The 17,660-nt window shown below is 37.5% G+C and overlaps 1 protein-coding gene across 2 annotated transcripts in view; it reads right to left on the bottom strand.

Moving 5' to 3' along the window:
- Positions 1 to 736: 736 nt before the first annotated feature.
- Positions 737 to 17,660, bottom strand: part of LOC135714699 (protein ROP-like) — a 32,101-nt gene continuing 15,177 nt past the window's right edge. The window contains exons 4-8 of one of the 2 annotated variants that reach the window (XM_065238088.1): positions 14,708 to 14,811; positions 6,345 to 6,493; positions 5,317 to 6,091; positions 5,040 to 5,224; positions 737 to 1,336 (exon numbers count right to left, since the gene is read on the bottom strand). In XM_065238088.1, coding sequence (XP_065094160.1) covers positions 1,117 to 1,336; positions 5,040 to 5,224; positions 5,317 to 6,091; positions 6,345 to 6,493; positions 14,708 to 14,811 — 1,433 coding nt within the window. In that variant the 3' untranslated portion in view covers positions 737 to 1,116. Of the gene's footprint in view, positions 1,340 to 5,039; positions 5,225 to 5,316; positions 6,092 to 6,344; positions 6,494 to 14,707; positions 14,812 to 17,660 lie in introns of both variants that reach the window. The other variant, XM_065238087.1, reaches the window with a different exon arrangement.

Consider the following 17,660-nt stretch of genomic DNA (forward strand, 5'->3'; position numbering starts at 1 on the left):
GAGCTCCCATGTCCCGTTGCGCCGATGAAACTCAAGCTCATCCTCCATGGCTCTGCGCCGCTTCGGTTCCTTCATAGGTTCTTCGTAGTTGTTCGGCTCCTCGTAAGCACTGGCAGCAAATCCGACGACTTCATCCAACACGTAATTTTCGAGATACCGCGGTGGATTGCCACGATTCTGTCTTCGGAATCTCCGTAGCGCAGCGTCAGTTTCATGACCTTGTTCATCTGCTTCATATAATTCATCTTGCACTGAGACGTCCGATGCTCCTCATCGTCGTGATTATTGTTCTTTTAACCAAAATAAAAACAATTTCAAAAACCTGGAAATTTTTCAATGATGTCCTGGGAAAACCTAGAAATCCCAGGGAATTTTATTTAGCAACATGAAACAGATGTTATTTGGGGACCCGTACGGAAGGCCGAATCACAAAAGGCCGAAAGCCAGAAAGGCCGAAAATTTATCAAAAACTGAATTGGTTGAAAACCGCATCCAAACAATCTGTTAGCCTTCCTGCTCGCACCATCGACTCGGCTCGTTAAATGGTTTGCATTCACAAAAAATGAATAGATGTGTTCCCACTTGCTGACTTTTTGGGAAAAACCAGTAAGTGGTAAACTGTGGGTAAGAGAAGGGTAAGGCCTTTTGTGTTTTCGACCTTTTGTGATTCGGCCTTTCGTAGTACTCTCGTTATTTGGATGTGATATGATACTATTATAAGTAAACAGTTTTAAGAGGAATGAGATAGGTACACTTCTATATATTCAATGCGTTTGATTAATTGAAGAGATGCTGTACTAATAACACAATTCTATTCTTATTTTCCGGACAGCTATTAAAATACTACTTATAAATGTAAAAACTTTTGATGAAGATACAAGACTGTTGATTATACCTAAGCTGGAATATATGAATGATTAATGTCTTATGTATTCATTTCCGCGTTTTATGTATGTACATAATTCTAAATAATAACAAAGCAAACAACTATGTAAATGTTAAATTGTATCAGTTTTGATATTAATTTATGTTAAAACATGCACATTTAATTGAATCAATGTAGCGTACAGGTCTGTAAAGATTATCTAATTGTAACGTTTTAAGCTTGTATTGACTTTACTCCTTGTTTAATGAGCCCAGGTCACTGAGGAATGTTTCTGGCGTTAAGATGTGTGATGAGCCAATGTAGACTTCCCAATTTTTTACTGCCGCCGTCACCTCGTATGCGCAACGGATTTCCGAGTAACTTACACCACCAATGACGAACACAATTAGGCGTGGAACATTTTTGACCGCCGTCTGGGATTTGTCCTTATGCCAATGGCCGTATCGCGCACTGCTGTGAAGCGAAAGTAAATAAACATATTAATAAGGGCATACAAAATTGTTTGAATAATGGATTTACGAGAAATAACTTAAATAACAATTCGTCTCATTGACGAAATTGTATTGAATCAAATCTATCGGAAGTAGTTGCTATTGCAAATATTCAATAAATGTGTCTAATCAGCATTCAACGTACAAGGTTCCCTCCCATTGGTCACTTTTGTCACCTTGTCGAAGGTGGGAGGGCTCAATATCATGCTGGACGGGCTGGGAGACCAAGAATTTATAATTTAAGGGAAACGACAAAAAGTGCACTGCGTGACATCCCTAATAAAAGTTGTAGGGTTATTTTACTTAACGACGTATTCAGAGTATCATCCAAATCATTTGTGGAATAATTCTATCATTTGGGTTATTGTTCGGGTTAGAGTCGGTGTATAATGAGTCACGCCAAGAGAAAAACAGTTGAACTCGCATCACGGTTTTCGAAAGATTTCCTTTCTTTTCACTTGGCAACAGAGGACTGCTACATCAAATTCAAATGACTTCTAGCGAGCAAAAAAAATAGCGGCTGTTGTAAATCATTCTATCAGTGATTTTGTCCAATCATCTTAACAAAAATAGTAGAAATTCTCATTACTGATCGTTACTAAACGTATCCCATGACAATTTAATGCTCACTGCGTGTTTATGATCATTTCTTCGATTATATTTTATATTTTATTGCGATACCTTTCGTGGACCTTTCATAGCATCGTAATGTTTGTTTACTTTGCACGATAGGTAGCCAGTTTGACAGTCCAATAGGTAGACTTGGCTTCACTCTTGGCGTGACTCATTATATACCGACTCTAGTTCGGGTACGTTATTGTTTTATTAGGGATACTATCATTGTTATTTATTAATTAGTTTTCGAATTTCGATACATCAGCACAAAATGATCGTCTCATCCATATGTATTCATGAGAATTAAAATGAGTAATTATTGACAAACAATTGAAATACTATTAATTTTAAACAAAACCTCTTTTTAATGGATTCGAAAATTTTAGACAGCATGGAACATCTTTCATGGTGTCTCTGGAAGAAAAACTAATTTTAAATAAAATCAGTATCGCTGAAACACCCACGAAACGAAATTTTAGAGGCACTGCTTTCATATGAGACTAGTATGGAAATGTTTTATCGGGGGGTCTACATCAATTTATTTTTTCGTATTTTTCAGTGTACATCACATCGTCTGCATAGAATGATCGATAGTAATGGAAGCATCAAACTGATTTTGTTAATGAAAACCGAGATAACAGTGGTCCTAAATTGCAGCCTTGAGGAACGCCTGTGTTGTTTGAAAATATTCCGATTGAGCAGAGCCGATTTTCACACAAAACGCCCGATTGGTAAGATACTATTCAAATCATCGAGTGAGTCCTTGAGAGATACCGAGCATTTCGAGTTTGACAAGTAGAATGGCATGATCAACCTGGTCGAAAGCAACCTTGAGATTCGTGTATACGACGTCCACCAAATTCCGTACACATAGGGAAACGAAAGGAGCGAGGTTTGTTGAGATCGAACGTTTGTGGTGGAAACCATGTTGGTCAGGAGAAATTTAGCTTCTACAGCTGGCAAATAAAGCGTCGTTGATGATTATCAATTTTCGCTCGTCTTCTTTCTTGAAAAACGGGAACATGAACGAACATTTCTTGTAAGTTCGGTCATTCACTGAGGAATCCAAGGGGGGAGGTGGCTGTCAAATACGAACAATCGTCGCCTACCTCGCATAACTGATTCCAAACGTAAACAAGCCTTAAGAAACCTACAGGATTTGTTTACGTTTGGAACCAATTTCATACTAGAATGATCAGTAGGCTGATTTGATAGCACGTCCCCCCCAGGAGGAATCCGGTTGCAGGTTTTGCCAGCCACTTACCCAAGAAACTGTCAATCTACCAGGGCCAGTGAGTGATTGAATGCAACGAAGTCAGTTCTACGAAAGTCCATATATCAACGGTGTTTTCATAGTTTCCAACATTAGATGATCGGTGCATCTAAATGGATCAGATGGTTCGGAGACACTGCTCGTTCACCAGCACAAGATCAAGCAGCTGAGAGTTTCTGTTTGGTACATGATTAATTTACGTTAACTTGGGCTTAAGTCGTGACTTCATAGAATAAACCTCGTGGACAGCAACATCTGTCGGTGTGGAAACGGTTACGATATAATGACGCCGCCAGAGAGCGACTTTTGAGTACCCTCGAGGCCTAAGGAAGACAACCCTGTATCCCTATCAGAGACGTGTTGGCGTTGGGTACCCGCGATCTCTGCTATATGCAGTCGATTTATGTGTTTCTGCAAATGTCTAGTAAAAGAATTTAATTCGTTTGTCTTTTGTATCTCTTTATTACTTTTTGTTTGTCTTGTCCTCTGTCTCGATGAGTCTCATCGTCGCCCACTGGTCACCATAGCCGGTCGAACTCCAGACGAATCTAGAACCACACTACCATACATACTGGCGACATCCCGCTGATGAGACAACGAAACCCTACCCCCAAGCTCCTCCTCTTTTCCTATCCTTCGACAATGTACCCCTCTAATCTCGGGTAAGCCGCGAGTATTCGGCCCAACTCCTACTAGACATAGAATTAAGTGAATTTTGTTACAAACAAACAACAATGAATTATCGGCTCCATAAAGCTAACGCGATTGAGCTTTACAAATAAACGAACTAGATAAAAAAAAAATGCGTTTAACCATGCAGGTTAAACGCATACAAATGAGCACAGCAGGAAGCAGGCATGTACGACCGAAGAATGTCGGTGGTTGGACGATCGTTCGCGGAAATATTTCAAACAAGCCCAGACTGGTTGTAGTCGCTAAATAGAAGAGCTAGATCCTTGTATTGTAATCGAGAGAAGTGCTGGCCGAAGGCCACCAATTTTACACATTTATGAGTAACTACAACCAAGCTTCCAAATAGTACAGCCTCCTCGCGACAGTTGGTTTATACCTGAATTGACTGTTGCTTTGTGTGCTTTACTACCGCTTGCTACCGTACGTTCATATCTGAATTCGAAGTGTATTGCGCTGTGCACGCACGAACGAATGAAAGCTGTATTAAAACAGTCGCATCTATACCCGCTTTGCTAAAATCATCGTGCTTGGAACGTAGTGAACCGAATGGGCTGTATTTATACATTTCTTTATGACCAGGTTCTCAATGTTTCTGTCGTCATAACAGCCTTCACAAACCGACGACATCCCTCAGCTTACCCAAATGGCTGTCACGAGACATTATATACAATTGATATACGGCAGTGGAGTATGGAAGAAACCCAGAAGAATGATCCCGAACAGGTGCTAGAACAGACATGAAAGATCTAGGGTAGACAACGAATGACTGTATTAATAGCAATTATTACACATAAAAATGATGTCAACGTTAGGGAGGCCATGTTGTGCCGTCTACCCCTAGTAAGTATTCATTTGTGAGTAACAAATGCTCATTTAATGGGTAATCCCAGTTTCCCTAGAAAACTTGAACTTTGTAGTCAATATTGAGTCTTTAATAGTCATTATTGGGTATTTTGCGGTTCCCGTGTAGGAAACGTCCTTTTAAATTGCTCAAATGAGGTTAAAAAACTGGACAAAATTGTGACTTTAACATGTCATCTTGATGATATTTTTCTTGTCAATAATTAATTTTTTTTATTACCTGGTTGGTGCATGGAATCCGGCTGTTTTGCGTCCACCAAGGAACGGAAAGTGCCGTTCGTCTAGTTTGTTATCAATGGAATCTTCCATGATGTCTTTGATGACCGGAGTCCATCTGGACATTTGATAGGTATGTTCGTTGATACGCTCTTTCCTTGGTACACTGTATGACTTCTTACGATTACCCTAAAATCAGCGATAAAATACTTTTGCTATGGCTGTTCTTGGGGGAAACTATTGGGTATTCGAGTTAAATTACTTAGTGAAATTATACTTACGTCAGCAATAACGTTGATTCCCAAGTAGTGCAAGTTGGTGATCATTTCCCTTTCCTTTGGTTCTATTTGGGCATGCGTAACCAGTTTTGTCAGATTTTCTTCGGAGATACCATTTTTAATCATCACATAAAGGGCAATAATGCGAACTTTGTCATAATTAGACACTGCCTGATCCAACAAAATCGGCACGATGTTCCGCATATGATCTTTAATTTTTTCTCCTTCGGCATCAGTGCCCATGGCCAAATCTTGCTCTACCTTGCAAAGTTTGTCTACATATGCCTGGTACGATTTCATACAATCCTCAGCCAGATGTAGATGAGTGGAATATTTGGACAATTGTTTCTGATACTGTGGCATTTTTTTGATCATTTGTGAAAGATCTTTCATTGACTGTTTTTCAGTCTGGGTGATTCTCTTCGACTCAGTAAATGTTTTCAAATACTGAGTAACACTATGTGACACAACTGCAATATGCTGATGGCGTAGATCAACCCACAAGTCGTCATTTTCGTCCAAAAGAACTTCCTTTTCGGCGGCATTTGGTGATGGAATGAATTTATATACATCATTGACAATTGGAAGCAAATCGTACGCCATTGCTTGCAAGGTCAGTTCATGCAATAACGGAGAAACACAGTCGAACCCGCGGTCTATAATTAACAGTTGAGATCTGGCCTTTTCTGGACCTTCACCCATCGTTGGTTCATCTGCTTTGTATGCATCTAGCTTTTGTTGTACCATTTGGGCCAGTTCCATGTTGCCTTCCCACTCGCTGGAAATAAACAGAAAAATATCTGTGTTATGTCGAAAATGAGAATAAAAATAAATAAAAAAAAAACATGTTCAAATAGCCCACCCTTTTTCTCGATGTTGGGTTTCAAGCCATTTTATTGAATGTGGACAGTTTTTAAGAAATTTAAAATATCACCACATTTCCTTGCGTGGATAATCTTCACATTTTTATGTGAGGACTGTCGTAGACACTCTTCAACCCACCAATAAGTTGAACAACCTGTTATACTTACGTCCGGTATCGTACCGATGGGTACTCTCCAAGAGTGGCGCAAAGTGTAGCAATCTGCTCAGCGATACGTTCCATGTTACCGCATCGTGCTGAAGCAAGGGCCGGTGAGTAAGCACATTGGAACGTAACCGGAGAATCGAGTGAATATACCTGAAAGAAGAAGGAGATTTACTTAATAAAGTTAAAAAAAAACTTATTTTTGTAACATTTTTTATTATAAATGATAATAGCACTAGGTCTGTATAATGTCACAGCCCGCACTTACTCGAACTTGCCCGAACAGCAAGCCGGTGGTGTAGTGGTAAGCGTGATTACCTCTCATCCCAGCAGCAGGCCTGGGTTCAATCCCAGTCGGCGCCGCCGGGATGTTCTGAGGCATAACATCTCTGATCATGCCTTTCTTCGGAATGGAAGTAAAGCCGCCAGGTAAAGTTGGTCCTCCGGTTCATGAGTTGATGGGTCGATAGGGTCCAGGTGTGGAAGCTTGATGCTCAGCACGGAAAACAAAATCGACGGAAAACAAATCAAGGGAAAAAAACTTGCCTGTACTTACTCGGATATTTCTGTCTTGTCTCAATGAATACCCATTTTAAAATTTTCTCTATTTTGAGGTGAAATGACTATAAGAAATACCACAGAGGATGTTTCTTCTTGTTCTTCTCTAACATCCACGTGGTATTATGTCAAAATCTCTACCGAGTTTAATTTGGTAGAACTAAATCAGACTAAATGGTGCGAGCTGTTTCAACCACATCGCATTCTTTTGTGTTTTGGTTGAATGAACACCAACACTGCCGTTCTACGCATATCTGTCCCATGTTACTTTTGGTCGTTCTTCACTTTTGTTCATAAAACAGTACTTTTTTAGGTTGACTTTGGAATGAAATTTGTTCTAGGTTTGTATAAAAACAATATCAAGCCTAATTGTCCCATGTTGAAATTCTACGCATAATTGTCCCACAAAGATTTTCTTGACTGAATCTATCATTAACGAATCGATTTGTGTACACAAATGATTGAAACAGGATTTATATAATCAAAAGAAACGGTATGAACCATTTTAGGAAGTGGAAGTTTTATTTTATGTTGATAAATATTAAGAAAAACGGGATTTCATATTAAAACACCAGTTTCTAATTTCAAACACTGCATTATTAGACACTTAGGTAGACACTCGTCACCCCCACACTCCCCCTATAGTGTCGACGTGTTGCATGAAAGCCCCTTTTATAATATGATAATACGCAGCATAAAGGTCAACTCCGTACGGAAGAAATTTGCATGTGCATGTCAACTCATCCAAAGTATTTCTTGAAATCATCGAAGCCCACAATCCACGATCGTGTAACGTATTGATCTTTTGTCCACAGCATGTCAGCCGCCATAAATCTATGGTTGGACTCAAAATGATTAAGCACAATCTCCTTTAGGCCTACGTTCATCTTGCTAAGGAGTAGAACAAGATGTTAAGAAGTTTATGTTCTAAATAGTACATTCATCATTAGTTTCTTGTAATTCCCATACTTTTAATAGTTTTATAGAAGTAGCAATGTCAACAAATTTATTGTTGGTATAATTTATTGATGGAAAGCTATACAAACTATCCAGGATCTTCCAAAACTTCGCGGAGAACGCAAGCACGCTCATGCAAGCACAAGAGTAAAGACGTCAAACGCAACGTGGCCATCAAAGCAACACTGAAAGTAACAGTCTCTAGTGGGACTAACATGCGTAGAATATCCTACTTCATTGCAAATTTCTAGGCATAACAGTCCCATTAAATATTGTTCGTATAAAAATAGGCTTAACAGATTTCATTAAAGGTAATTTCTGTATTTTTCACTAAAACATATTGATTCTGTTGAAATGTGAACAATGCGGTAACTTATTTTAACGTATATTTCTTCCAATGAGCAAAAATGATTCGAAACATTATTCGCGATTTTCTCCGAAGCAACTTTTGAAACATGGGACTGATATGCGTAGAACGGCAGAACACGAGCAACATAAAAGTTCAAGTCGAGGTTCAAGTCCTTAATAATAAAACGGACATCAGCAATTGTCTGTAACTTTTTAATTTTTAATTGTATTCGTATTGTTTATTAGGATATGTATAGATTATGATCCAAACAAAAATATACATTGCTTAAATTAATGATTATCAAACGCTCCATAACTCCAGAAGAAGCCTTTAGGTAAAAAAAGCAGGTGGTGGTGGTTGCTCACTGAGTGAGTAAAATTTTCCTCTATTCTTTAAAAAAATCTTAGATGAAAAAAATCGAAAAAAAATCTCTACAATCGGTAAGAGATGAACTAGCCTATGGCTAAAAATCTCTATAATAAAGTATCAAAAAAAAAAAAAAAAAAAACTCTACAATCGGTCAGCGCTTGTGTTTTGGGGATGTTATTTAAGATTACTATCCCTTTCAAATTATCTCATTATTTATGAACGGACCTTTTATTTGAAATGACGTTTCACATTCATCCAGTGATGTCCGATTTTTATTATTCGAATAATGTCATGTAATGTGTAGTAGGCAATGGCATTTCGATAATTGGTAGATCGGTAAAATAGACAGTTATCTTAAGCGAACCCCACATGTATCGATATATTGAAGTGATGTGAATTATTGACAATAATGTGAATACAGAAATATTGTCAATGTATTGACGTTAATCGTATGAAGGTGGGATTGGCTGGTATTCGCCTTAGAATAGCACGCTTTCTAATGAGTACGGTATTTGGCATAAATATTATAGTAGTTTATCATTAGCCAACTGAAAATTGATTAAACTTTTTGGCCGTAATCAACAAATAACGTGCTTTATTTTTTCCCCTTGATTTGTTTTCTGTCGATCTTGTTTTCCGTGCTGAGCAACAATGCTACCGACGCCAGGGAGGCAGCTTCCACACCTGGACCCTACCACCTATCGACCCATCAACTCATGAACCGGGGACCAACGGCTTTACTTCCCTTCCGTGATCAGAGATGTTATGCCTCAGAACATCCTGGCGGTGCCGACTGGAATTGAACCCAGGCCTGCTGGGGTGAGAGATAATCACGCTTACCACTACACCACCGACGCCGCTTTGGGTGTTTCTTGATTACCTTCAGATCCTAATGACCATAGATAAGGTAAGGTGGGGCAAAAGACTGGCCCACAAAAATAAAAGTTCTAATTTCCCACGGACCAACCCCTAGATTTGTTGCTTTAGGTGAGAAAACCATTATCCGAAAGTTTCAGCTCGTTTGGTTCTAAGATGAGCTGGCGCTTATAGTTTGAATTTTTTATGGGGAATTTGGATCAAATATATGAAAAAATGACACCCCTACACTCTATCATAAAAAAGCTTCATTATTCTCGATTTCATTCAGATTTTCAAAACTTGTAGTTCAAATAATGAGTAACTAACTTAGCTGGAGATTGCATCATGAATCCAGTTAGTTTTATTGGGATATTCGCTTTTGAATGTATTTGAGCATTATATATATATATATATATATATAGATATATATATGGGGTCGACCCCGGCGTAGTGGTTAACATCCATACCTCTCACGCCAAAGTCACGAGTTCAAATCTCACCCCGGACAAGTCACGAATGACCCAGTAACTATAAAAAAAAAAAAAAATATATATATATATATATATATATATTTTTTTTTTTTATATATATACGAAAATTTCAATCAAATCTCCTATATGAACATATGAACATTAAACCAAAAGCGCCAAAACGTGTAACGTCAAAAACAGGTGAAACATTCAGAGAGTGGTTATTTTTTTTTCTTTTTCTGCGTGACAGCTTAGTTTTCAAGACTTGACCCATTTGAATAAATTTTGCTTCTATCTTTGACAATACAGCAGAAGGACTAGCCTATGTTGGCCGCTTGAACACTGGACTCCGCATGTATTGTTTCAAGATAGTTATGGAAAAATCAATCATAACCCATGCTTTATTAAGTACCTGCACTTGTGCTTGTAATCTAAAATTAAACGTGTTTCAAGTACTTTTGATTTTGACCTATACCTATTTATTATATCTTAGTTCGACCCAGGTAATACCTTCATGTGACTAAAATGCTTCATTTTGAAGTTAGTTTCCTAGCTGATTTTTAAATTATATAGGGTATATGCTCCAACTATGCTCACACGCTTCCACTATGTCGCACAACAAAAATACGTATGGGTATGTCACAATAGAAGCACCCCAACAAACAATTGCCTATTGAAGAAACGACTTCTTGACGATTTTATTCCACTTCATGCTTAATAATACTTGTAGGTTTTGAGATGTGCATTGCTTTTGTGCACGGAGTGACATGAAAAAGAAAAGTGCAGAAAAGTGATATTTGGTTGTTGTGTGGTTGGAGTGGAGAGAAAAATATGCGTGGAAGCATCGGGAATGCGCTCCCGGGTGAAGTGATTTGGTGAGAACGTTCCAGTTGAAGATTGTTGACAAGTGTATTTGTGGTGATGCAAATTATGGTTTAGATGACGCATGGCTTCAAACATTTTGTGTATCCAAATAAAACATATTACATACTAAATACGCACAGAGCATCGTCTGCTGACCATTGCCGCGGGTATATCGTGGGAGTCCCAGGTACCCGGTTCAAGCTTTAGTTGGCGGCGGTGGCTCTTCTTGACCTTCTACCCCCTGAGTAGTTAGTGTGAATAAGGGCGTCTATGTGATGTTTTGCTGTACCTGTTGTGGACATTTAGTGCATCCTGTTCCCTTCGGAGGCGAACCAGCCTAAGGCTGAAAGCCTCCTAAATAAAGCTAAATTAATTAATTAATCCTGTTCCCTTGACTTGCTGAGGACACCCTGTCTTGCCTCAAAAGTTACCCTTTTTGAAGTACTAGTCTTCACAACATAAAGGGCACCATTACGGAGCATGAGATTTGATCAAATTATTCGCAGTTCTACTTGTCCAACGCCCCGGCTGGGTGAGGGATAGAGGATGACACACACACACACACTTCATGCTTAATAATACTTGTACTATTTTTAATAATAACTTCTGTTCAGGCTTTGTTCACACAAATCTGGAGAATTTATTCAACCACAACATCGAAATATTTGGTGTTGAATAAGGTATGTCGAGAAGCTTTTATTCGACTTACAAGAGTTGTAAACAGAGCTTATTCGATCAAATTTTTGATTATTCAGCGTTTATTAGACCATCTTTACTTCCTTAAACAGCGATGGTATAAAGGTGTATAGACGCTTGAATCTCATGTGAAATAATGTTTAATTAGACGCTATTATACATTTATTAAACGATTATTCAAACTACGGGATAATTAATCCGAAAATAAGAACGACACAGAGCAGGGTAGTTCTCGTTAGTGATTGTTGTGTCATTATTTCTGTCGAATTTATTACATATACAAACATACACACACATGTCATTATATGGGATTCGAACCATAACCTTCCGATCACCAGCCGCTTGCCTTGCCATCTGGGCTATCCTAGATACGTCATATGAGCAGCTAAATAAGCAATAAAAGCTTGAATCTGAAAACCTATCAGCGCTTCCAGCCGTAACTCTAGCTAATTCAAGAAGATGTGAGAATGATTAATTCATTCGTATTTGTTTAACATTAGACCAACGTTACCTCTCCATCGCTCTAATTTCAATGGAAAGGATGCTATTCTTTTCGATAGATCTATGAATTGGTTGTCGTGAGTGATACGATGTATGATTACGATTTAAATTAATTAGGAGTAGAACATAAATAAAAAAAAGGGTTGAGGCTGGGATTGAACTCGCGACCTTCTACTTGGAAAGCGGAAACGGTAACCACTATGTTACCAATTTCGTTTTGTTGTTAGCCTGAAGCACTGTTGTGAAATAATGAATGAATACGCCGTTTGTAAAGCATTTATAAAGCATGCAATTAATACATGGACGCATAGTGGTATAAGAGCTATTATGCTGACTGTATTCACCTTTATTCAGCAATATTGTTAAGCAATGCAATGGAATCTAGTAATGGAGCTAGAAAACAATTATTAGACGTATAATAAAGCATGTTATTAAATCAATTGAAACAGTCGGCTTAAAGCGTCAATGTATGTGCAAATTACACTTATTCAGTATGTTATTAGATCAAACTTCTGGTGTTGAATCAGGAAGACAGTCATCGTTTGTATAGATTTTAATAAGTATATTAATCATATCAGAGCAAACGGCGTAATAAAGGCGCATCTATCGATCTCAATGAGGTTTTCTGAACACATAATTTGACAACCCGTTTTATTCAGCATTGTACACTGTTATAAAGCATTTATTCAATCTATATGCTTATTTGTGACTCTGAATTGGCAGTGTTGTGGAATAATGAATCTAATATGTCGTTTATATAGCATTTACAAAGCATGCAATTAAAACATGGACGCATAGTGGTATAAGAGCTATTTTGCTGACTGTATTCAAATTTATACAGCAATATTGTAAAGCAATGCAATGAAATCTAATAATGGAGCTAGAAAACATTTATAAGACGTCTAATAAAGCATTTTATTAGAGCAATTGAAAACAGTCGAATTAGAGCAATAATGTATGTGCAAATTAGACTTATTCAGTTTGTTATTAGATCAAACTTCTGGTTCTGAATCAGGAAGACAGTCAACGTTTATAAAGCTTTTAATAAGTAAATTAATCATATCAGAGCAAACGGCGTAATAAAGGCGCATCCACAGACAAACAGACATAACACTCGCAAGATGTTCATCGAACAAGCATTTAACGGTCAATTTAAACGTATCGTAGTTGGTAGTACCGCCACCTGTGGCGCGCATAGTCATTTCCCATGAGTTTGACGTTTACACACTACCGCCACCTGTTCAGCGTACTACCCACCACAGTGTACTCAACAGATGGCGGTAATGTTTTAGCGACGATGTTTTACAGTGAGAAATATTCAATGTGTTATTTCTGTTTGTCTGTGGCGCATCTATCGATCTCAATGAGCTTTTTTCAGCACATAATTCGACATCTTGTTTTATTCAGCATTGTACACTGTTATACAGCATTTATTCAATGTGTATGCTTATTTGTGACTTCGAATTGTTTGTTGGGACGCCACAGTGGAAATCTCGAGCCAAAATGAAGCATATATAAGATTAGTAACAATACCATGTATAAAAATGATGTCTAACACTGTTTCCTGAGCAATACCTCAATGAAAACAACAATGAAAGCTTGTCACGCAAATAGAAGGAGCACCGTTGGGCACTTTCTGAAATATTTCAATAGTATAATTCCCTTGTAATGCCTTGTTCAGACTACAGAGTTATAACATGTTATAGCGCTATCTTGATGGTGGTTTCTGTGTTGCAATTATTTGACAACCGTTATAACTTGTTATAACTCTCCAGTCTGGACAGCGTTTAAACCCAAATAAATCTATCTGCGTAAAAATAAATAAAATAAGAGCGATTTGCGGCAAAATCCGCCAGTATCACACTCAACGTCAGTGCCTATACGTAAGCGTACTACGACGCGGCTCTCAATCAAAGGAATAACAAGTGTGATACTATCACTGCTAGACTAGATCTTTGGTTATCTCATGCAGTGGTTTATCAGAGAGGGGAAGCTTAGTAATCCCCATTGCCTGCCCATGGCGCCATTCTATCGCGGCATGAGAAAGCAACGCCGGCCATAAACCTACCGTCTCCAACACTACACTATAAAGCATGAAATTAAGCCCGCCAACCAACAGCAAGGTGCAAAAACTAGCCAAGGGGAGGGAAACATTCAGAGAGTGGTTATCGCACTAAAAGACATGAGCCTGGATGTTGGCCTGTGGAAAATATGAACTTTTATTTTTAGTGGTAATCTAGTTGATACGTTGCATAAGCTGCCTGCATTTTGGTGAAATATACGAGCAGAATGCACATAATTAATCAATATCTCCATAAACTAACTTGAATCATGATGCTGTCTTCAGCAAAGTTGTTCCTTGTAATTTGAGCTACGTGTGCTGAAATTCTGAGCTTAATCGAGTTTGCTGAACCAGTTATATCCACGAAAGAGTGAAGGAATATAATTGCTCCATACATTTCAACCAATATCCCCATAAAAATTTTAAAACAAAAGCGCCAGCTCGTGTCACAAGAAAAAAAAATATGATAAAAAATTTACCCCATATAAATGTAGGTAAGTCTAGTGGGGCAAGTTGGGTCAGCTAGCCATTTATTAATTTATGTGTTTGTCATTATCAACGGGTTCAAAGCAACCCCAATGATGGTTTGCTTTTTAAACTAGCATTGAGGCACTTTGAGCCTGTTGATGTTGACATCAATCATCCCAGCTTGCCTCACCTTAGCGAGATTTTCTTCAACTTACCTGAGATTCATAAGGAAGGAAAGCAATATTTATTTCTTTCAGTGTTTTGATCTTTCTGGAAACTACAGATTTGCAAATGTCGTTGAAAAGTTCCTCAGGACATACTGAAAGCAATTGCAATCAAATAGATTAAAAACTATGTAAAACCCAAGTTCATAAAAAAAAAATACAAATCTCGCACAATTTTTCAAATTCACTCAATTCTGTTTTCACGCGAATTTTTTACGCTTCTATTTTTGATCGTGTGATCTCAAATTGCTACCAAAGAAAATTCATGTGGTATTAAAAATGTTGTACCCATCCTGTATGAGTGCAAAATCGAAAAAAAAATGTAAATCGCGTAAAAACAAAATTGAGTGTAGACCAATAGTGTCCTTAAATTTAGGTAGAATTTACCCAGATCGTAGAATTTACCCAAATGGGTACACTATGTTGGGAGTGACAAGTTGACAAATGATGTATGAAATTAGATCTATTAAAATAAGTTTGACAGCGATTTGTTATGTATTTTCCTCGAATTTTCACTAACATGCTCTCACACCAATACAACCGTGCATGAAAATCTTTATTGTCGTTTTCGTTTTTGCGGTGTAGCTACACCGGTGCTACACTGCCGTACACCGAAATATTTTAGGGTGTAGATATAGAATGCACCTTTGTTTACAAACAAATGATGTTGAGCTGTCAAAGACTCGCGCTTATTCCTGCTTACACTACACCAGTGCTACACCGCAAAAACGAAAACGACATATGCGTCGGTCAGGACAGTTGCGATTAAGCGTAACTTTTAATCTATTTAGATTTGAAAATCTTTTGAGTGTACGTTTTTGCGAAGCAACGAAGCAATCTATTTTTGTATTGCACCGAGCAATTTCCATATTTTCCCAGGTTATCTAAAATAGACTCTGATGCTACTTTGAATTTCTTAATTAATTACCTATTTACGGCTATTTATTGGCCTTCATCTTTTATATTCACTTTTTTTGCTACACGCAAACATCTCATATACATAAAGGTTGCATCTCTTCATTCGTTTTGAAGATATGTCGAGGATATGTCTTAATTATGAAAACATTTGAAATTCTGTGAAGAAGTGGTTCTGATATTCATAATAATACTGAATAAACCTTTTCATTTTTCAATACTTTGAAAAACATCTAGAGAACTTTATTGAAATCATATTGAAAATCTATGGATATCAACTAAGTTCTATAAAACATATACGAACGTTCCTGTACTTCTACAAAGTTGGTATAATTTAATTCAATTTTCTTCGCAAACGATTTAACCTCTATGAAGACCCCTAGATTTGGGGAATGTTCTTCGAGTTGCATCCAATTCTACGAAGTTTTCTGAACTTATAAGGTTTGTTTATAATTTACACAAACTACTAATATTCTACCAAGCTTGCTGAACTTGTAATTATTTCTATGACTCATTCACTGTTCCCGGAAATTCCCGGAACATCATGTTGAATTTCTACATTATTACCATCTACAAAACTCCCTGAATTCCACGAATTTCTCGAAAATCTCCCACATAATTCCTAGCTCTTCAAATAAGTATTACAAAGATTCTCGATTTTATATTTAATTCACTCAACTTGTGCAAAAATCCGCTGAACTACTATAAATTCGCTGAGCTTTCCGTACTTTTAAGAATTTTGTTTATTTTATGTTCCCAGAAGTTCTATACAAAATGGACATTTTATGCAAATCACTAAACTGTTTTATTTTTTTCAGCCCAGTGGCAGGCGCGTAGGCAACATGTTGTACCGTGACAGTGTGCCCAGCACAGCAAAATAAACGATTTGAGCCCGGGACATGCTGCCTACTGTCAAACGCTGCTGTTGGTATAGGCCTTGTCACTGGCCTGATTTTTTTTAAAGAAGTGCTGAAGACAAAAGAAGGTCACGTATTAATAGAATTTCCTGCAATAAAACAGAGTTCGTCGGATTCATGTCGATATTGTCCATTTGTCAACTTGTCACTCAAAACATAGTTTACCCATTTTTGGGTAGGTTCAGTTTTGACCGATTTGGGTGGATTGTACCCAAATTTGAGTAGTTTTGAAATAAGGTAGTGCCCCTACATGTTACTGGAAGTAATTTTTAATCAAAATAAACGTTTTATCGCGTTGGTGGATCTCACAGAGAACATTTTCCCTGACAACGGTAGTAAAAACTATCTGGTTGAAAAAACCAAATTTACTAATTCTAATACTGGGTAAAATCTATCGCAATATTAATAAATTATAATCTTATAATACCCTGGACAGACTATGGCTTATATCATGTAATATAGGCTGTCTTGCAATGAGCACTCATACATTGGATTTCCAGTGAAAACTAGATGTATGAGTGTTCATTGCAAGACAGTCTATATTACATGATATAAGTCATAGTCTGTCCGGGGTAGCAAATCATGCATCAAATTAAAAATATTATAACATGAAACTCATGAAATTCAGCATTTTCGATCCGAAAATTGCACCATCAAAAAATAGCAGACTTATATTTTACTAACTTATTCAACGGAGATCCATAAAAAGATTGACTTGATGCTTGAAAAAGGTTAAGCAAACTATAATCTCACCATTCATTACTAAAACACCCGAAACTATTTATGAGAATTTTAAGTTTTATAGAAAGAAAAGTAGTGATTCCGTTCAACTTATTTGTTTGTTTACCTTTTCTGCTTTTTCTCGAAACTAATGTAGTTGTTTCCAGCGTACACTTCCATGGCTCTATTGAAGACGCTGACGATAGCGATTTACAACCCTGGTGTAGACCAATCTTCGATCGATTATCTTCAACGACTTTCTCTTTGGATTGCTATGGCCGGATGGATTGATTGCATTTGTGGATATTTTCGACACGTTCGATAAAAGAAGTTACGCAAAATACGTCAGGAATCGTTTTTGTGGAGTAGTTATTAACGGAAGAGAAAGCCGA

This window comes from Ochlerotatus camptorhynchus, unplaced genomic scaffold (genome assembly GCF_037179485.1).
Source record: "Ochlerotatus camptorhynchus isolate MF236.1 unplaced genomic scaffold, CSIRO-AGI_Acam_v1.1 ptg000696l, whole genome shotgun sequence".
Lineage (NCBI taxonomy): Eukaryota > Metazoa > Arthropoda > Insecta > Diptera > Culicidae > Ochlerotatus > Ochlerotatus camptorhynchus.